This window comes from Loxodonta africana, chromosome 15 (genome assembly GCF_030014295.1).
Source record: "Loxodonta africana isolate mLoxAfr1 chromosome 15, mLoxAfr1.hap2, whole genome shotgun sequence".
In the NCBI taxonomy this organism is placed as follows: domain Eukaryota; kingdom Metazoa; phylum Chordata; class Mammalia; order Proboscidea; family Elephantidae; genus Loxodonta; species Loxodonta africana.
In genome coordinates this window covers 83,528,337-83,549,889 of record NC_087356.1, presented here as the reverse complement: position 1 = coordinate 83,549,889, position 21,553 = coordinate 83,528,337, and the positions used below count along the sequence as shown (strand labels likewise).

The 21,553-nt window shown below is 37.9% G+C and overlaps 1 protein-coding gene across 5 annotated transcripts in view; it reads right to left on the bottom strand.

Moving 5' to 3' along the window:
- Nucleotides 1–287: 287 nt before the first annotated feature.
- LOC111752836 (NXPE family member 1) overlaps nucleotides 288–21,553 on the bottom strand; it is an 85,741-nt gene continuing 64,475 nt past the window's right edge. For 4 of the 5 annotated variants that reach the window (XM_064269038.1, XM_064269039.1, XM_064269040.1 and 1 more), the window contains one exon: nucleotides 288–21,251. In XM_064269038.1, the coding sequence (XP_064125108.1) occupies nucleotides 20,716–21,251 (536 nt within the window). In that variant the 3' untranslated portion in view covers nucleotides 288–20,715. The remainder of the gene's footprint in view (nucleotides 21,252–21,553) is intronic. The other variant, XM_064269041.1, reaches the window with a different exon arrangement.

Genomic DNA, 21,553 nt, shown 5'->3' with positions numbered 1-21,553 from the left:
TTGATTTGCATTTCTCTAATGGCTAATGATCATGAGCATTTCCTCATGTATCTGTTAGCTACCTAAATGTCTTTTATAGTGAAGTGTCCATATCTTTTGCCCATTTTTTAATTGGGTTATTTGTCTTTTTGCAGTTGAGTTTTTGCAGTATCATGTAGATTTTAGAGATCAGGTACTGATCGGAAATGTCATAGCTAAAAACTTTTTCCCAGTCTGTAGGTAATCTTTTTACTCTTTTGGTGAAGTCTTTGGATGAGCACGGGTGTTTGATTTTTAGGAGCTCCCAGTTATCTAGTTTTTCTTCTGCATTGTTAGTAATGTTTTATATACTGTTTATGCCATGTATTAGGGCTCCTAATGTTGTCCCTATTTTTTCTTCCATGATCTTTATCATTTTAGATTTTATATTTAGGTCTTTGATCCATATTGAGCTAGTTTTTGTGCATGGTATGAGGTACGGGTCTTGTTTCTTTTTTTTTTGCAGATGGATATCCAGTTATGCCAGCACCATTTGTTAAAAAGACTGTCTTTTCCCCATTTAACTGCTCTGGGGCCTATGTCAAATATCAACTGCTCCTATGTGGATGGATTTATGTCTGGATTCTCAATTCTGTTCAATTGATCTATATATCTGTTGTTGTACAGGCTGTTGTGACTATTATGGTGGTATAATAGGTTCTAAAATCAGGTAGAGTAAGGCCTCCCACTTTGTTCTTCTTTTTCAGTAATGCTTTACTTATCTGGGACCTCTTCCATATGAAGTTGGTGATTTGTTTCTCCATCTCATTAAAGAATGTTGTTGGAATTTGGATCGGAATTGCATTAAATGTATAGATCGCTTTTGGTAGAATAGACATTTTTATAATGTTAAGTCTTCCTATCCATGACTAAGGTATGTTTTTCTGTTTATGTAGGTCTCTCTTGGTTTCTTGCAGAAGGGTATTGTAGTTTTCTTTGTATAAGTCTTTTACATCTGTGGTGAGATTTATTCCTAAGTATTTTATCTTCTTGGGGGCTACCGTAAATGGCATTGATTTGGTGATTTCCTCTTCGATGTTCTTTTTGTTGGTGTAGAGGAATCCAGTTGATTTTTGTATGTTTATCTTGTATCCTGATACTCTGCTGAACTCTTCTATTAGTTTCAGTAGTTTTCTGGAGGATTCCATAGTGTTTTCTGTGCGTAAGATCATGTCGTCTGCAAATAATTTTACTTCTTCTTTGCCAATCTGGATGCCCTTTATTTCTTTATCTAGCCTAATTGCTCAGGCTAGGACCTTCAGCACAATGTTGAATTAGAGTGGTGATAAAGTGCATCCTTGTCTGGTTCCCGATCTCAAGGGGAATGCTTTCAGACTCTCTCCATTTAGGCTGATGTTGGCTGTTGGCTTTGTATAAATGCCCTTTATTTATGTTGAGGCATTTTCCTTCTATTCCTATTTTGCTGAGAGTTTTTATCATGAATGGGTGTTGAACTTTGTCAAATGCCTTTTCTGCGTCAATTGATAAAATCATGTGATTTCTCGTCTTTTATTTATGTGATGGATTCCATTAATTGTTTTTCTAATGTTGAACCATCCGTGCATACCTGGTATGAATCCCACTTGGTCATGGTGAATTATTTTGTTGATACGTTGTTGAATTCTCTTGGGTAGAATTTTGTTGAGGATTTTTGCATCTAAGTTCATGAGGGATATAGGTCTGTAAATTTCTTTTTTTGTGGTGTCTTTCCCTGGTTTTAGTATCAGGGATATGGTGGCTTCATAGAATGAGTTTGGTAGAATTCAGTCCTTTTCTGTGCTCTGGAATACCTTTAGTAGTAGTGTTGTTATAACTCTTCTCTGAAAGTTTGGTAGAACTCTGCAGTGAAGCCATCCGCGACAGGGCTTTTTTGTGTTGGGAGTTTTTTTTAATTACCTTTTCAATCTTTTCTTTTGTTATGGATCTATTTAGTTGTTCTACCTCTGTTTGTGTTAGTTTAGGTAGGTAGTGTGTTTCTAGGCAATCATCCATTTCTTCTAGGTTTTCAGATTTGTTAGAGTACAATTTTTCGTACTAATCTGATACGATTCTTTTAATTTCAGTTGGGTCTGTTGTAATATCGCCCGTCTCATTTCTTATTTGGGTTATTTGCTTTCTCTTCTGTTTTTCTTTTGTCAGTTTGGCCAGTGGTTTATCAATTTTGTTGATTTTTTCAAAGAACCGGCTTTCGGTCTTGATAATTCTTCCAATGTTTTTCTGTTTTCTAATTTATTTATTTCAGCTCTAATTTTTATTATTTGTTTTCTTCTGGTGCCTGAGGGTTTCTTTTGTTGCTCTCTTTCTATTTGTTCAAGTTGTAGGGATAATTATTTGATTTTGGCCCTTTCTTCTTTTTGATGTGTGCATTTATTGATATAAATTGACCTCTGAGCACTGCTTTCACTGTGTCCCAAAGGTTCTGATAGGAAGTGTTTTCATTGTCACTGGATTCTCTGAATTTCTTTATTCCATCCTTAATGTCTTTTATAAGCCAGTCTTTTTTGAGCAGGGTATTGTTCAGTTTCCAAGCATTTGATTTCTTTTATCTGCTTTTCCTGTTAATGATTTCCACTTTTATGGCCTTATGGTCAGAGAAGATGCTTTGTAATGTTTCAGTGTTTTGGATTCTGCTAAGGCTTGCTTTATGACTTAATATGTGGTGTATTCTAGAGAATGTTCCATGTGCAGTAGAGAAGAAAGTATACTTGGTTGTTGTTGGGTGGAGTGTTCTGCATATGTCTATGAGGTCAAGTTGGTTTATTGTGGCATTTAGATCTTCCTTGTCTTTATTGAGCTTCTTTCTGGATGTCCTGTCCTTCACCAAAAGTGGTGTGTTGAAGTCTCCTAATATTATTGTGGAGGGGTCTATCTCACTTTTAATGCTGATAGAATTTGTTTTATGTATCTTGCAGCCCTATCATTGATGCATAAATATTTAATATGGTTATATCTTGTTCTGGTATTGTCCCTTTAATCATTGTATAGTGTCATATATATATATTATATAGTGTCATATATATATATATGGCATCAAGGACATCATCCACGAAGAAAGCAAGAGGTCACTGAAAAGACAGGAAAGAAAGAAAAGACCAAGAAGGATGTTAGAGGAGACTCTGAAACTTGCTCTTGAGAGTCAAGCAGCTAAAGCAAAAGGAAGAATTGATGAAATAAAAGAACTGAACACAAGATTTCAACGGGCCTCTCGAGAAGACAAAGTAAAGTATTATAATGACATGTGCAAAGAGCTGGAGATGGAAAACCAAAAGAGAAGAACACGCTCGGTGTTTTTCAAGCTGAAAGAACTGAAGAAAAAATTCAAGCCTCAAGTTGCGATAGTGAAAGATTCCATGGGGAAAATATTAAACGACACAGGAAGCATCAAAAGAAGATGGAAGGAATACAGAGTCATTATACCAAAAAGAATTAGTCGATATTCAACCATTTCAGGAGGTGACATATGATCAGGAACCAATGGTACTGAAGGAAGAAGTCCAAGCTGTTCTGAAGGCATTGGCGAAAAACAAGGCTCCAGGAATTCATGGAATATCAATTGAGATATTTCAACAAACAGATGCAGCGCTGGAGGTGCTCACTCGTCTATGCCAAGAAATATGGAAGACAGTTTCCTGGCCAACTGACTGGAAGATATTCATATTTATGCCTATTCCCAAGAAAGGTGATCCAACCGTATGTGGAAATTATAGAACAGTATCATTAATATCACACGCAAGTAAAATTTTGCTGAAGATCATTCAAAAACGGCTGCAGCAGTATGTCGACAGGGAACTGCCAGAAATTCAGGCTGGTTTCTGAAGAGGATGTGGAACCAGGGATATCATTGCTGATGTCAGATGGACCCTGGCTGAAAGCAGAGAATACCAGAAGGATGTTTACCTGCATTTTATTGACTATGCAAAGGCATTCGACTGTGTGGATCATAACAAACTATGGATAACACTGCAAAGAATGGGAATTCCAGAACACTTAATTGTGCTCAAGAGGAACCTTTACATAGATCAAGAAGCAGTTGTTTGGACAGAACAAGGGGATACTGATTGGTTTAAAGTCAGGAAAGGTGTGCATCAGGGTTGTATTCTTTCACCATACCTATTTAATCTGTATGCTGAACAAATAATCTGAGAAGCTGGACTATATGAAGAAGAACGGGGCATCAGAATTGGAGGAAGACTCATTAACAACCTGCGTTATGCAGATGACACAACCTTGCTTGCTGAAACTGAAGATGACTCTAAGCACTTACTAATGAAAATCAAAGACCACAGCCTGCAGTATGGATTACGCCTCAACATAAAGAAAACAAAAATCCTCACAACTGGACTGATGAGCAACATCATGATAAACGGAGAAAAGATTGAAGTAGTCCAGGATTTCATTTTACTTGGATCCACAATCAACAGCCATGGAAGCAGCAGTCAAGAAATCAAAAGACGCATTGCATTGGGCAAATCTACAGCAAAGGACCTCTTCAAAGTGTTGAAGAGCAAAGATGTCACCCTGAAGACTAAGGTGCACCTGACCCAAGCCATGGTATTTTCAATCACAACATATGCATGTGAAAGCTGGACAATGAATAAGGAAGACCGAAGAAGAGTTGACGCCTGTGAATTGTGGTGTCGGCGAAGAATATTGAATATACCATGGACTGCCAAAAGAATGAACAAATCTGTCTTGGAAGAAGTGTGGCCAGAATGCTCCTCAGAGGTACGGATGGCGAGACTGCGTCTTACATTCTTTGGACATGTTGTCAGGAGGGATCAGTCCTTGGAGAAGGACATGATGCTTGGCAGAGTACAGGGTCAGCGGAAAAGAGGAAGACCCTCAGTGAGGTGAATTGACACAGTGACTGCAACAATGAGCTCAAGCATAACACTGATTGTAAGGATGGTGCAGGACCGGGCAGTGTTTCGTTCTGTTGTGCATAGGGTCGCTATGAGTCGGAACCGACTCGATGGCACCTACTAACAACAGTGTCCTTCCTTATCCTTTATGATGGTTTTAACTTTTAAGTGTATTTTGTCAGAAATTAACATTGCCACTTCTCTGTTTTGATTGCTGGTTACTTGATATATTTTTTCCCATTCTTTGAGTTTTCATTTGTTTGTGTCTCTAAGGTGTGCCTTTTTTAGGCAGTATATAGACGGGTCTTGTGTTTTTTTTGTGTGTGTTTTAATCCATTTTGCCTCCCTGTCTCTTTATTGGTGCATTTAGTCCATATAAATTAAGCAGTATGGATAGGTATGAATTTAGTGCTATCATCTTGATGTCTTTTTTTGTGAGTTGTTGACAGTTCCTTTTTCCCACTTAATTTTATGTGCTAAGTAGATTATCTTTATATATTGTCCTTATATTCATTGTTGATTTTGTTTCTGCTATTTTTTTCTTGTCTTTTATTTTTATGAGTAGGATAGTTTGTGTCCTTTGTGGTTACCTTATTATTTACCCCAATTTTTGTAATTTGAACCTAACTTTTATTTCTTTGTATCGCCGCATGTTCCTGTCCGTATGGAAGATCTATGATTACATTTTTAAGTCCCTCTGTATTGTTTTAATGTTGTCTTGTTTTATATAATAACATTGCTGTTACTCTGTTTTGAGTTTTTATTATTATTATTATTATAATCTTGCTTTGTTTTTTTGATTTCCCTGTCTGGGTTCATTTCTGATTTCTCTGCCCAGTGTTCTAGTCTTGGGTGTATACTTGATATTATTGATTTTCTAACCAGAGAACTCCCTTTAGTATTTCTTATAGTTTTGGTTTGTTTTTTATGAATTCCCTAAACTTCTGTTTATCTGGAAATATCCTAACTTCACCTTCATATTTACGAGACAGTTTTGGTAGATATATGATTCTTGGCTGGCAATTTTTTTTTTCCTTCAATGTTTTAAATACGTTATCCCATTGCCTTCTTGCCTGCATTGTTTCTGCCAAGTAGTCCAAGCTTTTTCTTATTGGCTCTCCTTTGTAGGTGACTTTTCATTTATCCCCAGCTGCTCTTAAAATTCTCTCTTTATCTTTGGTTTTCAGAAGTTTGATTATAGTATGTCTTGGTGACTTTCTTTTAACATCTACCTTATGTGGAATTTGATGAGCATCTTGGATGGATATCTTCTTATGTTTCACGATATCAGGGAAGTTTTCTGCCACCAAATGTTCAACAATTATCTCTGTATTTTCTGTTATCCCTCCCTGTTCTGAAATGCCAATCACTCGTAGGTTATTTCTCTTGATAGAGTCCCAGATGATTCTTAAGGTTTCTTCATTTTTTTAAATTCTTTTATCTGATTTTTCTTAAAATATATTAGTGCCAAGTGGTTTAGAAATTCTGGCTTCTGCTTGCTCAATTCTGCTTGCTCAATTCTGCTCCTCTGAGTTTCTATTGATTTGTCTACTTCTGTAATTTTATTTTTAATCTTCTGAATTTCTGATTTCTGTCTGTCTATGGATTTTTGCAGCTTATTAAATTTTCCTTATGTTCCTGGATAATGTTTCTAATTTCTTCCATTGTTTTATCTGTGTTTCCCATGGCTTGTTCTGTGTATTGCCTCATTTCCTTCCCGATGTCTTGAAGGGTTATGTATATTAATCTTTTGTATTCTAGCTCTGGTAATTGCCTGAATGCATTTTCCTCTAGAAGGTCCCTTTATTCTTTGTTTTGAGGGCTTGTTGAGGTGATCATGATCTGTTTCTTTTTGTGACTTGATATTGACTGTTATCTCTGAGCCACCTATAAGTTATGGTGTTTATGCTTGCTTACTGTTTCGTAGCTTCTTGCTTTGTTTTGTTTTGATATGCTCATACGGGTTGTTTGAGTGAGCTAGCTTGATTATTTTCACCTTTGGAGCTCTGACGTCCTATCCCCAGCTGGCTAGAGCTGTTATCAGGTATATGAGTCTAGGAGTCCTTTCACTTTTCTTGTATGAATTCAGCTCAGGTGTCCAGGTAGCTGATCATCGAGTGCGTGGTATAGGCTCTCTTTTACAGTCTTAGAAGGGCTGGGGTGATTGGTGTATGTACCAGTCTCTGATTGTAGCAGGGGGTCACGCTCTGAACAAGGCAGGGGTCTGAGAACTGACCCCTGAGTGTCTCTGAAGAAAGCGTGTCCCTGTTCCCTAGAGCATGCTGGTAGTGGTTCTGCAGATGGAGCATGGGCACCCAATGTTTTTGGTTGTAAGGAATGGGAGGTACCAGTTGTCCTTGGACCCCTTTTGTGGGTGGCTGGGTGACCTGGGTGGAGCTACCAGTTCTTAGGCCCCTTATATGGGTAGGTGAGGACCCTGTTTAATAGGCAAAGCAATATCAAACATCAAACACCCACCTCTCCACCACACTGCTGAAGTGGTTGGAGCCTGCCAACAAGGGCCTGTTCTCCTGAAATAGACCCACACAGGTCTATGCAGATGGGAAAGGTGCTCAAAGTCCACAGAACGTTTATGCCTGGACAGGAGTGGCTTCTTTCCTGAGGTCCCCTGGATCTTGGAGCTGGCAAATTATCTTTTCCCCCAATTGCAAATTTTTTCCTTCTCCAAGGCTGGGAGAGTGGCTCTAGGCACTCAACAGTGCCTGTCTGAGGCCCAGGGAATTCAGCCACTGAAACTGGCTTGGATTTGGGGGGGCGTGGTAGAATATTCTCAAGTACTTAGCTTTTGCCGAGAGCGCCATGCTTCTCTGGTTCTGGAGGTGTGAGTAGGTTGTCTGGCTGGCTGCTTCTCCCTGAGGAAAGTGCTGCCAAATGCCAGTACCAGCCTGCTGCCGGCGCTCCGACAATGGTGCCTGAGGGCTTTCTGTGATTCAGGTCCGGTAACTCCTCTCCGCTTCTGAACTGTCTCTTCCTCCCCCTGCTCCTCTGTTCATTTTCTAAGCTTGCCTTTGATGCTCAGGGCTCCTAGCTTGTCATAAATATACTCATTTCACTTGTTTTTTTGGGTCCTTGTTGTAAAGAGGGCTTGCCGGAAGCATCTTTCTATTCCACCATCTTGGCTCCGCCTCCGAGAATTCTTTTTATAGTTTGGATTCAAGTCCTTTATCAAATATGTGATTGGCAAATATTTTCTCCTAGTTTTGCTTGTCTTCTCATTCTCTTAATAGAGTTTTTTCAGGGAGTAGATGTTCTTAGTTTTGATAAAGTGTACATTATCAAGTTTTTCTTCTATGGATCATGCTTTTTGTGTTGTATCTAAAAAGCCTATGCCTAGCCAAGGCCATAAATATTTTATCCTATGCTTTCCTCTAGAAATGTTACAGTTTTAGGCTTTACATTTAGGTGCGTGATCCATTTTGAGTTCATTTTTATATAGGATGTGAGGTGTGGATTGAAGTTCACTTTTTGAGAGTGAGTACTCAGTTGTTCCAGTACCACTTGTTGGAAAACAGTAGTAGTTTTGACAGACGAAGTATTGAAAAACACAAATAAGGATATAAATAGAATTAATAATACACCCTCACTTAGAGGTTGTGGATTCTTTAAATGACTATGGTACGTTTATAAACATTGATCTTAGTAGCCATGTATAAACTCTTGATTCAGACCATAACACAGTAAAACTAGGAACTAATAATAAAGTATAAACAACAATAGCAAGCACAGACAAATTCCATGTCCTCATCTCGTTCTAATATGGTCAAGAAAAGCCCTTCAATCTGAGCACCAGAGTAGCAGCTGCTGCTGTTGCTGCTGCCCTGTTTGCAATGGTTGCTTGTCTCCTCATAGCCCTTTTACCCAGTTTCTGACATGGCTGTTGTTATCTTGACATAGGAGCTTTCAACAGTTTGCTGCATATATTCCCATGATAAAAACCCGTTACAGTCTTGTAACCTGGTCTCTCGATGGCTGAACTTACTTCTTGCCCCACCTGGCCATGTCCCATATGACTCCCTATAATAAAAGTATGTTCCTTTTCTTGTGTTAATGCACTAGGAACTTTTAAATTGACCAGTAAGCCTTCAGCATAGGCAAACTCAAGACCACACCGTGCTTGCCACATGTAAGCCATCTCCTACAGTTCTAGCTTCTTGTTGCCTTGTCCCTGGGTATAACCCCTGTGTGGCCCACATGGAGGCATGCTGTAGGTCCCTCTCTGGGACCTGTGATTACTAAAGTTTATGTTTTCTGGCCTTTCTGCATGAGTCTCAAGTCCTCATGCTGTACCTGGCAGACTATCCAAGACATCCACAAACCCCCTTTGGGTCAAACCCAAGACGTGATAGTTAATAGAAAATCATGGCTAAATCATTGTGGCATGGCCAGCTCAAGGAAAGTTGTGTGTGTATATTTCCTAGGGACTGGAGCCCTGGCTGCACCGTGGTTAAGTGTTCAGCTGCTGACCAAAAGGTCGACAGTTTCAATCCACCAGGAGCTCCTTGAAGAACCTATGGGGCAGTTCTACTCTGTCCTATAGGGTTGCTATGAGTCGGAATCAATTTGATGACACTGAGTGTGGTTTTTTGGTTTTGGCATGGAGTAAAGGGAGGAAAAAAAAAAAAGAAAACCACCAGAAGTAGTAGTATTCACTCTACCCACCCAACCCACTCTATCTTACAGATATGCCGAAATTGGGGGTAACTTTCTCTCTTTGCAGTCTTAGCCTTACTTTGGGTCTTTTAATTATTTGGAAATTTCAGGACACTAAGAGATAGTGATTAATCAGAGGGTTTAATATCTTTTTGTTCCCCGTAAAAGACAATGCTAAACAACCTTCAGCTTCTAGCCCCATCGCTACTTTCAGTACATATAGCATCGTCGTGCAGATTACAAAAAGGCATCCCTCCTCACACTAGTATGCAGACAGGACTCTTTACTCTTTTTATTGTCGTGGACCTTCCAAATAGTAGTGGGTTTAGATGCAGAGGAGTTTGTAAGCAGCCAAGCTCCAAGGGCAGACAGCTGGTTCAAATGGAGCAAGAGCCAAAAAGGCTTTTCTTCCTTGCCTTCTCAGTGGCAGACATAGTGGATCCATGCTGCAGTCATGTCATAACAGGCTTTCCTTGTCTGGGGAATGCGGACTTTTTTTTTTTTTTTAAATCTGTTTTCTAGTGAAAAACTCCAGCACAGTCTTCAAAAAGGTTTTTGAGCAAGAGAGGCTGAGATGCTATTTTTCTCATCCTTCAGTGAGAACATTGTTTGGAAAGAGCAATTGCTGAAACTGAAGAACAATAGAAAATGATCACAATCTGTTGATTTCACCTCTTGAGAAGAGACACGTTAGTAGAAGATGAAGCGTATCAGGATTTTTCAGAGGGTTTCCCAAAATACCATTTTACCAAGTCAGTCTGGGGATAGTGATGATATCTGCTTAGATTAGATCCAGTTTTCTTGACTCCTTGCTGAGCAGTTTTAGCTTTTTGTTTTCTCAGTATTCCCTTTTTCACAACGGGATTGTTGCCTCATCTTTGCAAAACCAAAGCATGTTTTTGCCAAAACCAGCAGTGTATGAAAAGGTGAATTAAGTTCTCTATCTAGAGAAGTAGAAAATCTGATCATAGTTTTAAAATGGCAAATTTTCTTACTTCTGGTCATCAAGGTTTCCAAAAAATTAAAGTTTAATTTCAGCTAGGACACTTCATTAAAAGGATTATGACACATTGTTAATATAAAAAAAAGCAAATTAAAAAATAGGAAAAACATATGATCTCAATATAAAGACAAAGGAAAAAAGGATCTAATGGAAAGGGAAAAATTGAAGATAAAGGAACAAGATACGGATGTCTGTTATTACCACCACTATTTAACATACTGGCAGCACTAGCAGATGAAATTAGACAAAGAAATAAAAATGTATGAAAGTAGAAATTATTACTTTTAGATGTCATGAATATATCCAGGAGAATCCAAGAGGAGCAACAGAAAAACTACTAGAGTAAGAGAATTTAGTAGAGTCATGTTATAGAATTATTATGTAAAAATGTCTTGCACAGTTCAACTTCCTTGTTCTTCTTTCCTCTGTTACGCCCATGATCTCTAGCTTTATTCAAAAATATGATGACCATTTAGGCTGTTTTCATTTTTCCATTATTTTGAACAATGCTTTAAAGAATATGATTCAAAATATATTTGTGTTAGACTTTCTATAAGATAAAGCCTTGGAAATGTAATTTCTGAGTCAAAGGACAGGCACAAACTGTGCCCCTAAAGATCCTAACAATATCTAAGAATGCTTTGCCAATAATGACTATTATCTGTGTTTATACTTTTGCCAGTTTATACATTATAGGTGAAGACATTAATTTGTATTTTCCCTCCTAACTAGGGAATTTGAACACCTTTGCGATTCATATTCCTTCTTCCGAGAAGAACCTGTTCATATCACATGTCTATTTTTATTAGCTTGTTTCTTTATCTTATTGATTCATGGTATTTTGATATTTTATGGCATATTACTTTTTCTGTTATGTATGCTGCAACTCTTTTGCAGTCTTATTGTTTATCTTTTAATTTATTATGGTTCTTTAAATTTTAATGTAACTGATCTGTCAATATTTTCTTTAATAGCTTCTGGATTTTTTCCCTTCTATATGAAAGCCTTCCCCACCCCATGATTTTAAAAATACTCATATATATCTTAACACATTTATTTAAATATTTTATTACGAAAATTTTCTACATACATGAAAATTAAGAGACTACTGTAGCCATCATTTGGCTTCAGTAACTATCAAGATTTGCCATACTTGCTCACTCTGCCTGTCTTTGTCATCTTTGTTTGTTGAAATATTTTAAGTCAAGTCCCAGGCATCACATTTTATGTCTATAAACTTCAGTATGCAGTTCCATATTTTTCTTCAAAATACCGTTGTAATACCTAGCAAAATGAATAGTTAATTCCTTGGTATCAACTGTAGCCAGTCCATATTCACGTTTCCCCAGTTATCTTAAAAAAATAGTTTTTTCAGCATGTTTGCTCAAATCAGCATCAAACATGGTCCATCTATTGCATTTAATTGTTAAAGACTTTTTTAATCTCAAGCAGTTCTACTCTCCCCTCCCCCCCCTTAATGCCATTAGCCTGTTGTAAAAAGCAAACATGCCATTCGTCCTATAAAAAAAAAAAATTTTTTTTTTTTTTTTTGTAGAACGTTCATATTCTGAACTTATTTATATGCTTCTTTATGGTGTCATTTAACTGATTTCAATTAATTTGTTTACTCAGGATCTGAACAAGATCCACACATTGCGTTTGGTGGTTAAATCTCTAGGTCTCTTTTAGTTTAGAACCGTCCCACTTTTTTCTCCCTAATGAATTGTAAAACCTGAGTCATTTCTTCTGTACAAAGTCCTACATTGCTTTTTGGTTTTCTTTCTCATGGTGCCATTTAACCTTATTTCCTGTAAACAGGATATTAATTCCATCCCAAAACCCAGTGCCGTCGAGTCGATAGGCGTGATTAAATTCAGTTTCAACCCTTTTTTTTTTTTTTTCTCTCAACAAGAATACTTCTTAGGTGGCAGTGTATAAATTACATTGTATCAATCCATGTGGCACGTGACAGGCTGTCTTGCTATTACTAAAGCTAAGCTTGATCAGTGAATTTAGATGTGACAGCCTGCTACATCCATAATAAATTTCTCCATCAACCTTTCATCTAAAATTTCATTCTTTGATAGTCTCTGCCTTAATTACTTATTTAATAAAAAATATTTAATAGGAAGTTTTAAAATGATGATGTTCTAATTCTGTATTCCTTCCATGTTTATTATCTTCTGTAAAGACAAACCTTTCCTTATCAGTTAGCACTATTAGTTCACGTAAAGAACAGTTTAATAGGAAAGAGCATAAATGATAAATGTATATTTCCTTTTAGTGCCAATTTCAGAGCAAGGAGAGCTCTGGTGGCATAACAATTAAGCACTGGGCTAGTAACTACAAGGTTGGCAGTTCAAACCCATCCAACTACTCCACAGAAGAAAGACCTGGCGATTTATTTCCGTAAAGATTACACCCAAGAAAACCATATGAAGCAGTTCTACTCTGTTACGTGGGCTTGCTATGAATCAAAATTGACTCGACAGCATCCAACAACAACGTTACCTCCAATAATGACTCATGGGAGTGTTTTTCTTTTCATGTTTTTTTTTTTTGGAGTATCAAGAAATCATGGATTTTATATATTCAGTGCACTTCAGTCAATTACAGTCATTATTCTTTTGATGCTGAAATTGTTCCATCTGTGCCCAATGAGGAGACCTTTTTGTTTTGGCTCCTGCTTCCTGTGCCATGATTCTGTTTGTCTTTGACAACTTGCTTTCTGACATAACAGTATGTCTGTTGTTGTTAGGTGCCATTGAGTCGGTTCAGGCTTGTAGCGACCCTGTGTACCACAGAACGAGACATTGCCTATATGTCCAGACTCATTACATATTTATCTCCACCCCAGCTTTGGATTCAGCCATTCCTCCAAGGATCCCTAGTTTCTTTTAGTGGGGAATGGGTCTTAGAGAACACATTTTGGGTGCTAGAAATGAGTGTTGTTAATGGGTTGTCATTGCTTCTAGGCCTTTTCGGTGGGCAAACAGATCTAGGAAATACGTGCATTTGAAAATAAAAAGAATCATGAATTTGTATGTATATTTTCGATTAAATTATCATGGGTTTTATTTTACTTAGCTCCTTTGATGTATTTCTTCTTTAACACTAAAAATCTCATTTCCTAATATCACTAATAAAATAATTTGCTTATCAATAAAATGTAAAAAATAGTTGCAAAATAAATAATGTCAGTATTATCTCTAATACAAAGGACTACTGAGTGAAGTTTGGGATTTTTTTTTTCCCCCCAGCTCTGTTTATCCACAGAATATATTCCACTATGGAAGTACAGTCAAAATGCTGTGTTCTAAAGTTAATTGAAACAATGTTTTTTCTTTCCACATTTATGTCACCACCTTGATATACAGTTAGGTATTTTTTATGAATTTTTAAAAATTTTTTATTGTGCTTCAAGTGAAAGTTTACGAATCAAGTCAGTTTTTCTCATACAAAAATTTATACACACCTTGCTATATACTCCTAAGTGCTCTCCTCGTAATGAGACAGCACACTCCTTCCCTCGACTCCTTATTTTCGTGTCCATTCGGCCAGCTTCTGACCCCCTCTACTCTCTCACATCCCCTCCAGACAGGAGATGCCAGCATAGTCTCATGTGTCAACTTGATCCAAGAAGCTCATTCTTCACCAGTATCATTTTCTATCCCATAAAAAAAAAAATATAGTCCGGTCCAATCCCTGTCTAAAGAGTTGGCTTTGGGAATGGCTTCTGTCTTGGGCTAATAGAAGATCCTGTCAGACCATTAAGTCTGGTCTCTTTACAAGAATTTGGGGTCTGCATCCCACTGCTTTCCTGCTCCCTTAGGGGCTCTCTGTTGCACTCCCTGTCACGGCAGTCATCGGTTATAGCTGGACACCATCTAGCTCTTCTGGTCTTGGGCTGATGAAGTCCCTGGTTTATGTGGTCCTTTCTGTTTCTTGGGATCATATTACCTTGTGCCTTTGGTGTTCATTCTCCTTTGCTCTGGGTGGGTTGAGACCCACTGATGCATCTTAGATGGCCGCTTGCCAACATTTAAGACTCCAAAGCGGGATGCAGAATGTTTTCTGAATAGATTGACTTAGATGTTATGCATTTTTTTCTTTTTGATTTAATTTTTTAATATGTAAATCTCATGTGTTTCCAGAATCAGAATTATGTATCAAGGCATATTAAGAGAAGTCTGGTTTTCACCCATGTCCTTTCTGCTCTGAATTCTCTTTCCCTGTATGGATGATTATTGTAAAAATGGTGTGGCGGCTTTGTCTGACGTCCTCTAACTTCACAAGGGGGAAGCAGAATCAAGATCAACAGCCCAAGGCTGATTCCTATGAGGTGGATGTCTCTCCACCGTCTTTACCAATCCTGACACCAACCCTCCCTTCTGTGGCACTCTCTACATCTTTACTAGGTTCGATAATTCACTGCGGTGGCCACACAGAGCTTACAGCCAGTACTCATGATTATGGGGTTTATTAAGAAAGTAACAGGTTACAATTCAGGCTCAGGAACACTCAGGATACAGTTCTTCCATCAGGACAGCTTCTTTTCAGCTGTGCTCACAGGTGTACCTCTCTCTGGCCGTAGGCCTCTGCCCTGCTCAGGCAAGTATGCAAAGCGCCTTCAGCCCCTGCCAATAAGTCCCCATGGGCATCTCAGGCGCTCAGCTTTCTTGCTTCGTGGGCTGGGAAGCCCACCATTCTGTCTCTTGCCAGTCTTCCCTGCCACTGCTTTTTGCTGTCTTCAGGGCCACAGCTTGCTCTTTCTCTCTCATTCTCCTGGATCCAGGAGCCTCCCAGCATAAATCCTTCCCTTTTTATTATCCAAGGTTTAACAGTATATCCTGGAGACCACTGCAGGGCAGTTTACAGAACTTTCTTGCATTCTTTTTTAAAAGTGCATTGTATTATCTTGAGGGAATGCATCAGAACTTATCCCACCAGTCTTCTATTGCTGCATATTTGGTTGGTTTTCCAGTCTTTTACTGTTACAAATAATGCCCCAAAGAACAACCTTGTGCGTAATCTCGTTGCCATTTAGTCGGTTCCAGCTGATAGCAGCTCCGTAGGACAGACTAGAGCTGCCCCACACATTCTCCAAGGAATGGCTGGTGGATTCGAACTGCCGATGTTTTGGTTATCAGCCAGTGCACTTAACCACTGCACCACCAGGGCTCCAGTTTTGCAAATAGACGTTTCACATTTTTGTTGCTGTATCTTTGGGAATGCTGGGTCAAAATATAAATACATATGTGACTTTTCTAAATATTGACACATTTCTCCCCACAGGGCTGTACCGCTTTGAATTCCCATCAGCAATATTTAAGAATGCCTGTTTCTCCCACAGACTCATCAATTTACTGTGTTTTCAAGCTTTTAGACTTTGCAAATTTGGTAGATGAGTAATGGTTTCCCAGTGTAGTTTTGATATGCATTCCTTTTTGTATATTTAAGGGCCATTTCCATTTTTTCTACTGAATTGACTACTTATATCTTTTGCCAGTGTTTCTATCTAGGTCTTTTTCATCTTAACTTTAAGGAGCTCTGTTATATAATAGGCATTGTCTAGGCTATAAATTGCAAGTATTCTTTTTCCATTTGTCATTTATCTTTTGACATTGCTTATCATTTTGGGGGTTATATAAAATGATTTATTTCTTACATAGTCCAATTTATCAGCTGAATTTTAACTTAGCAGCTTAGAAACAGAAAAAGAAAGTCTTTTATGTATTGCAAATGTTTTTTCATGGTTTTTGGTTTACCTTTTCAGGGTTTTTTTTTTTAATCTTTCAGCCTCTTAGTTTAATGGTGTCTTTTGCTAAGAAGTTTCTAATTTTTAATGTACTAAAACTTACGAAAATTTTCCTCTATAATCAGTCTAAGAAAACATACTTTACCTTAAAGTCATGAAGATATTTTCCTATATTAATTTCAACAGTCCAAGAATTATTTATTATTGATCTGTGACAAGATAAGTACTGAAATTGAAAGTAAGTGTTAGACCCTCTTATAGCAATTTGACATTGTATAACATCCAAGCATATAATTTGTATTTTGGGAAAACGTGGTTTCTCACCACAGATAATTTGAATAGTACTGGTCTAAAGTAGTGCTACTCAAACTATGGTCGAAGTACCCATGCCAGCTCACGGACTGTTTATCACTTCTCTGTGATGAGGTAAGTACAGAAATTGAGAATAAACATTTAGAAACTTTTATATGACTGTGTCATTGCCGTGGCACACAAGTGTGTGAGTCACAGGTGGCATGAACTGCCTGCTGGTCACATGCATTCAGACCATGCCTGGATCCTTGAGTGTTTAGATATTTTAAAAAATGGCCCTTTACCACAGTCATGTGAGCCGTACTCTTGGGCAAGCTTTATTGTTTTGCTTTGCACATTTAAGCCTACAGTCTCCCTGAACTGTTTTTTTTTTAAATAACAGTTTAAAAATATTTTTTTATTGTGATAAAATATATATAACAAAATAGTTACCATTTCAGCCATTTTTAAGTATACAATTTGGTGACATTAATTACATTCACCATGTTGTGCGGTCATCGCCACTCTTTGTTTCCAAATTTTTAATCACCCTTGACATTTCTGAACTGTTTTTTTGTGAAGAGTGTCACGTAGGTGTCCAATTTTATTTTTTTCTCCATATATCTCCTTTTTTGTCAGAACTGTTTATTGAAAAGGCTTTTCTTCCCTCACTGGTCTGGAGTGCTCCGTGTGTCATGAATCAAATGCCTGTCTGTGCAGGATCTTTTTCTGGTTTCTGTATCCTGTTGAATTGATCTTTTTGTTTGTCTTTGCACAATATCATACTGTCTAAATTCTGTAGCTTTAAGTCTTGATATGTAGATAAGGCAGTTCTGCAACCTTTTTCTTTTTCAGAAGTGTCTTAATTATTTCAGTCCTTTTCATTTCCTTAGAAATTTTAGAACCATATGATAATTTACACACACACACACACACACACAATCTGTTCAGATTTTGAGTGGTATTGTATTTAATCTAGAAGTCTATTTAGTCTTTCAATTTGTGGATATAGTGTGTATTGTCTATATCCATCCATCCATCCCATCCATTTACCTAATCTACCTGTCTAATCTATATTTCTGTCTACCCATGTACTTATCTATCTAATCTATCTATCTGTCATCTGTCTATCTATCTATTATCTGTCTATCTGTCTGTCTATTTATTTGTCTGTCTCTCTCTATCGCCCTGGTGATGCCTTGGCCAAGAGCTTGCCTGCTAACCAAAAGGTCAGCAGCTGGCATTCACCAGCCACTCCTTGGAAACCCTATGGGGCAATTGTACTCTGTCCTATAGGGTCACTATGAGTCAAAATTGACTCAGTGGCAACAAGCATGTGTGTGTGTATGTATGTATCTATAATCTCCAGTATGTATATATATCCAGTTTTTTGGGTCTTCTGTAATTCTTCTCATTAAAATTCTATAGTATTGGGCATAGAGATCTTGCATACCCTTTATTATATTTATTCCTAGTCCTCGGGTTACCCAGGTATTTGTTTTTAATAGTTCACTGCGATGTACTTTTAGGTTTGTGCACATTGCTAAAACTATGGTATGCTTTGTAATAATAAAGATTTAAAATGATACAGTAAGTCAAAAAGTACTAACTTGATAGGATTAAATAAAATAACATTGTGCTGGTATTTGTGCAGAGATACTAGACAATTTAACTATGTTGTCTAATTGCCTGTTACGACTGTCAGGGAAGCTGCAACTTTTTGTATTTTGAGCTTGTATTAGGGCACCTTCTAATTTTTTTTTCTTATAATATTTCAGTTTAGCCATTTAGTTTCTTTTTAAGAGAATGATCAAATAACCAGAAAGAGTTACTTCTGTTCCTTTCTGACGTGAGCTGCCAATACATTGCTGAATAGAAGCAGTGATAGGTGCCATGTTTTGTTCCTGTCTGATCCATTAAGCGATGTTTGTTATACTTTTCTGGTAGATAAACATTCTCAAGTTCTGGGGTTCTTCTTTCATCTCTTAGTTTGTTACTGGTTTTTCCTTTAACCCCCAAGGAACTCGTGTTTAATCTTACCAAGCTTTTTTGTTTTAAACCAGACCTTGGCAAATGATGGACTGTGGGCTAAATACAGCCCATTGCCTTTTTTTTTTTAAGACCCATGAGTTAAGAATAGTTTTTACGTTTTTTTTTTTTTGTAATTTTTTTATTGTGCTTTAAGTGAAAGTTCACAATTCAAGTCAGTTTCTCATACAAAAACTTATACACGCATTGTTATGTGACCCTAGTTGCACTCTCTGTAATGTGACAGCACTCTCCTCCTCTCTACCCTGTATTTCCTGTGTCCATTCAACCAGCTCCTGTCCCCCTCTGCCTCATCTCACCTTTGGACAGGAGCTGCCCACTTAGTCTCATGTGTCTACTTGAGCTAAGAAGCGCACTCCTCACCGGTATCATTTTGTGTCTTATAGTCCAGTCTAACCCTGGTCTGAAGAGTTGGCTTTGGGAATGGTTTCAGTTTTGGGCTAATAGAGAGTTCAGGGGCCGTGTCCTCTGGGGTCCCTCCAGTCTGTCAGACCATTAAATCTGGTCTTTCTACTAGAATTTTAGTTCTGTACCCTACTTTTCTCCTGCTCTATCAGGGACTCTCGGTTGTGTTCCCTCTCAGGGCACTCATTGGTGGTAGCCAGGCACCATCTAGTTCTTCCAGTCTCAGGCTGATGGAATCTCTGGTTTATGTGGCCCTTTCTGTCTCTTGTGTTCATATTTTCATTGTGTCTTTGGTGTTCTTCATTCTCCTTTGCTCCAGGTGGGTTGTGGCCAATTGATGCATTTTAGATGGCCGCTTGCTAGCTTTTAAGACTCTAGACGCCACTCACCAAAGTGGGATGCAGAACGTTTTCTTAATAAACTTTGTTATGCAATTGACCTAGATGTCCCCTGAAACCATGGTTCCCAGACCCCTGTCCCTGCTACTCTGTCCCTTGACGTGTTTGATTGTAGTCAGGAAACTTCTTAGCTTTTGGTTTAGGCCAGTTCTGCTGACTTCCCCTGTATTGTGTGGGTTTTTACTTAAAAGGTTGAAAAAGTATATTTTGTGACACATGGAAATATGAAATTCAAATTTCAGTGACCATAAATAGTTTTATTGAAACGTAGTCATACTCATTCATTTATGTATCGTCTGTGGCTGTTTTCACACTGCAGTGGCAGAGTTGAATCTTTGCAGCAGAGACCACAAAGCTTAACATGTTTACTGTCTGGATCTTTAGAGAAGAAGTTAGGTGACTTTGCTTTAGACCATCATGCTGATCACATGTTTATTCTCTTTTATCCTGCTAATGTATGAGGTAGGATGCTTTCAGTGACGGTGTTATAGATTGAATTGCATCCCCTCAAAATGGATGTCAACTTGGCTAGGCCAGGATTCGCAGTATTGTGTGATTTTCCTCCATTTTGTGATCTAATTATCCAGTGTGTTGTAAATCCTAATCTCTATGATATTAATGAGGCAGGATTAGAAGCAGTTATGTTAATGGGGCAGGGCACAATCTACAGGATTAGTTGTATCTTGAGTCAATCTCTTTTAAGATATAAAAGAGAGAATCAAGCGGAGAGGAGAAGGATCTTATGACCACCAAGCAAGAAGAGCCAGGAGTGGAGCAAGTCCTTTGGACCCAGAGTCCCTGTGCTGAGATGCCCCTAGACCAGGAGAAGATTGATGAGAAGGACCTTGCCCCAGAGCCGACAGAGAGAGAAAGCCTTTCCCTAGAGCTGGCACCCAGAATTTGGACTTCTAGCCTCCTAGACTGTAAGAGAATAAATTTCTGTTTGCTAAGGCCATCCACTTGTGATATTTCTGTTATAGCAGCACTAGATAACTAAGGCAGTAACAGAAATTCTGACCCAAACTTGTTTAAAGAATAAAAACATTTATTATTACATATAGGCAAGACCCATGCTTGTGTGATCATTCTTCATGTCTGAGTCTCTTGGCTTTGTATCTTTTATTGGTTTTCTGTGTCCTTAAGTGGTCTCCCTATGTAGACATATTCCTTTACACTAGATTTTCTTAGTCCCTAAAACAAAACTTCTTAGCAATACAAGTAGGCAGAGATTGGTTCCTAGTTACTTTCTGCATTTATCCCTTAGCAGATATAGTTTAAGAACATGGTAATCTGATTTTCTATCACGTCATCAGGTGGGTGGATATTATTGGAATTATATGCAATGGTCATGTCCCAGGCATCAATGACACCGACATTGAGATCTTTGAAAATGTCCTTCATGATAAGATACTGAATGTAGCCATGGAAGTCTCCAAGCCTCTCCATGTCTGCGTGCATATCCCTGGTGTTTTCTGTCTTAAGGATCACTTTAGTGGCTGGGCTTCTTAGGAACAGTCGTTCAATAGCCTTTTGGACACTGATAACTCTGCGGATGAAAATGTCAATGGGGAAGGGTCTGAAGTGCTGGCCGAGTGTGAAGACGATAACTGTGTTTTTGTCCCCTGGTATCTGGTCAATTTCCCTAGGGATATAACCCTCCTCTATCACAGAGTAGAGTTGAAAAGTAACAAAAGGATGGCTATGTTTCTTCCACTGAATCAGAATGTGTTTTTCTGCATCCAGAAGCAAATGTTGCTTAAATATTCCAGTTCCATGAAGATCAAAAAATTTTAATGCTGATGAAAAATAAATAGATCTTTTAACTATAAGGCAATGATTATTATTATTTTTAAAGCATATTCGGTCAATTAAAATCCCCACCTAGATTATTTCTGACTGGAAAATTCCTGCCCGCTGGAGTTATGTGTTAAATGTCAATACAAATTGTAAAATTTTCTTTGGAATTTATAAAGAACAACATTTCTTATGAGAAGGAAAAAATATATATTTTAAATTAAAAGTCTCAAATCTAGGAAACTAAATGAAGTGAAAAACAAAACAAGTAGCCAAAAAGAGAGACTTTGTTAAACATACTTTA